The sequence below is a fragment of the Nestor notabilis genome, unplaced genomic scaffold (genome assembly GCF_000696875.1).
Source record: "Nestor notabilis isolate BGI_N333 unplaced genomic scaffold, ASM69687v1 scaffold23987, whole genome shotgun sequence".
In the NCBI taxonomy this organism is placed as follows: domain Eukaryota; kingdom Metazoa; phylum Chordata; class Aves; order Psittaciformes; family Psittacidae; genus Nestor; species Nestor notabilis.
The window spans coordinates 949-2433 of NW_009938148.1; the positions used below are offsets into that span (position 1 = coordinate 949).

The 1485-nt window shown below is 54.5% G+C and overlaps 1 protein-coding gene across 1 annotated transcript in view; it reads right to left on the reverse strand.

The window, feature by feature from the left end:
- The window catches only part of IFI35 (interferon-induced protein 35), a gene marked incomplete at both ends in the record, with an annotated part of 2295 nt that extends 914 nt beyond the window's left edge, over positions 1-1381 (reverse strand). The window contains 3 exons of the mRNA XM_010019191.1: positions 112-256; positions 803-912; positions 1219-1381. Of these exons, the coding sequence (XP_010017493.1) occupies positions 112-256; positions 803-912; positions 1219-1381 (418 nt within the window). The remainder of the gene's footprint in view (positions 1-111; positions 257-802; positions 913-1218) is intronic.
- Positions 1382-1485: the final 104 nt, after the last annotated feature.

The following is a 1485-nucleotide window of genomic DNA, read 5'->3' on the forward strand; positions in this document are numbered from 1 at the left end:
AAACCCCCACAATGCTGGCAGAAGGGACAGGCCCAGGAAGGGGAAGCAAGGCAGGCCCCAAAGTTGATTGACCACAACACTCAGCTGTGGTGGGGCTCTTCTCACTCTTACCTTCTGCCTTCTCAAAGGTGATGAGAGCTGAGCCCCCCGGCAAAGGGTAGTGGACCAGTGGGGTAAGCATCAGCTTGTTTGCATCCTTGTTTGTCATGAGTGCCTTAAATACCATCTTCTTCTCTGGCAAGACAGGCTGCAGCATCTAGGTTTGAGTACACAGAAAGCACCTAGAGGAGACTGGACTCTGCATAGGGCCTGTCCCTGCTAGTCCAGACTTAGAAATAAGCTCATGGCTCAAAATCATAGAATGGTTTGGGTTGGAAAGGACCTTAAGATCATCCAGTTCCCCGCCATGGGCAGGGACACCTCACACCAGACCAGGTTGCTCCAAGCCCCGTCCAACCTGGCCTTGAACACTGCCAGGGATGGGGCAGCCACAGCTTCTCTGGGCACCCTGTACCAGTGTCTCAGCACCCTCACAGGGAAGAACTTCTTTATATCTGATCTGAACTTTCCCTATTTAAAACCATCACCCCTTGTCCTATAAACAGCTAAAAGAGCTTCAGCAGAGTCTCTCCCAGGGTCTGGCTGTGCCTGAAGTCCCAAAGCCACGAGTGGAGTTTCTGGCCCTGCCACGGGAGCCACCCACTAGCAGGAGCTGTGCCAGTCATCACACAGTGCCCAGCATCATTCGCCTGCAGCCTCTCCAGCCCCGTGCCAGCAGACCCAGGTGCCCACACACAGTTACCATCTCTGGATCCTTCCAGAAAACCCTCTTCTTTTTGTCTTCCAGTCTCTTGTTCAGCATCTGCTGCTTCTGCAACAGTCTGTTCTTCTCCTCCCTTGCTAGAAAAATGCCTTCCTGGAAGGGAGGAAAGAGAAGGCAGCAAGGGAACCACCCGGACACGAGGGGCTGCTGCACGCTGCCCCTTTTAAGCACAGCCCTGTTCTTGGGCACAGCTCCATTTGCACTGATTTTCTGCTCTTGACTGCCTGCAGCCTCTCAGGTTTGGTCACAGCCCTCCACAGCATGGCACAGGCCTGATGTGGCATCCCATGAAACCTCCACTGGGTCCAGAGCAAAGCGACCTCAGAGCAGTGCGCCCGGTGCTGTGTGCCCTCCACCCACTGCCACCTTTCCAAGCCCAAGATGGGTCTGACCACCAACCTGGTAGGAGATCTCTTCATCTCTGCTTAAATACATTTGCTGCTTAAGGCTTTCATGAAGAAGTTCCTTCTCTTTCCTCAGCTCTCGTGTCCTTTGCTCTACAGCTTTCGTGGCCATTTGTAGCTTCACATGGTCTTGCTCCAGAGCACTACAAAGCTCCTGTGAGAGGTACCGTCAGACAGTGAGACCCTGCAGCACCCCCACCGGCTGTCCGGCCCCAGCACATCCTGCTCTTTGGCAGTCCCAGCCCCGCCTCCCTTAAC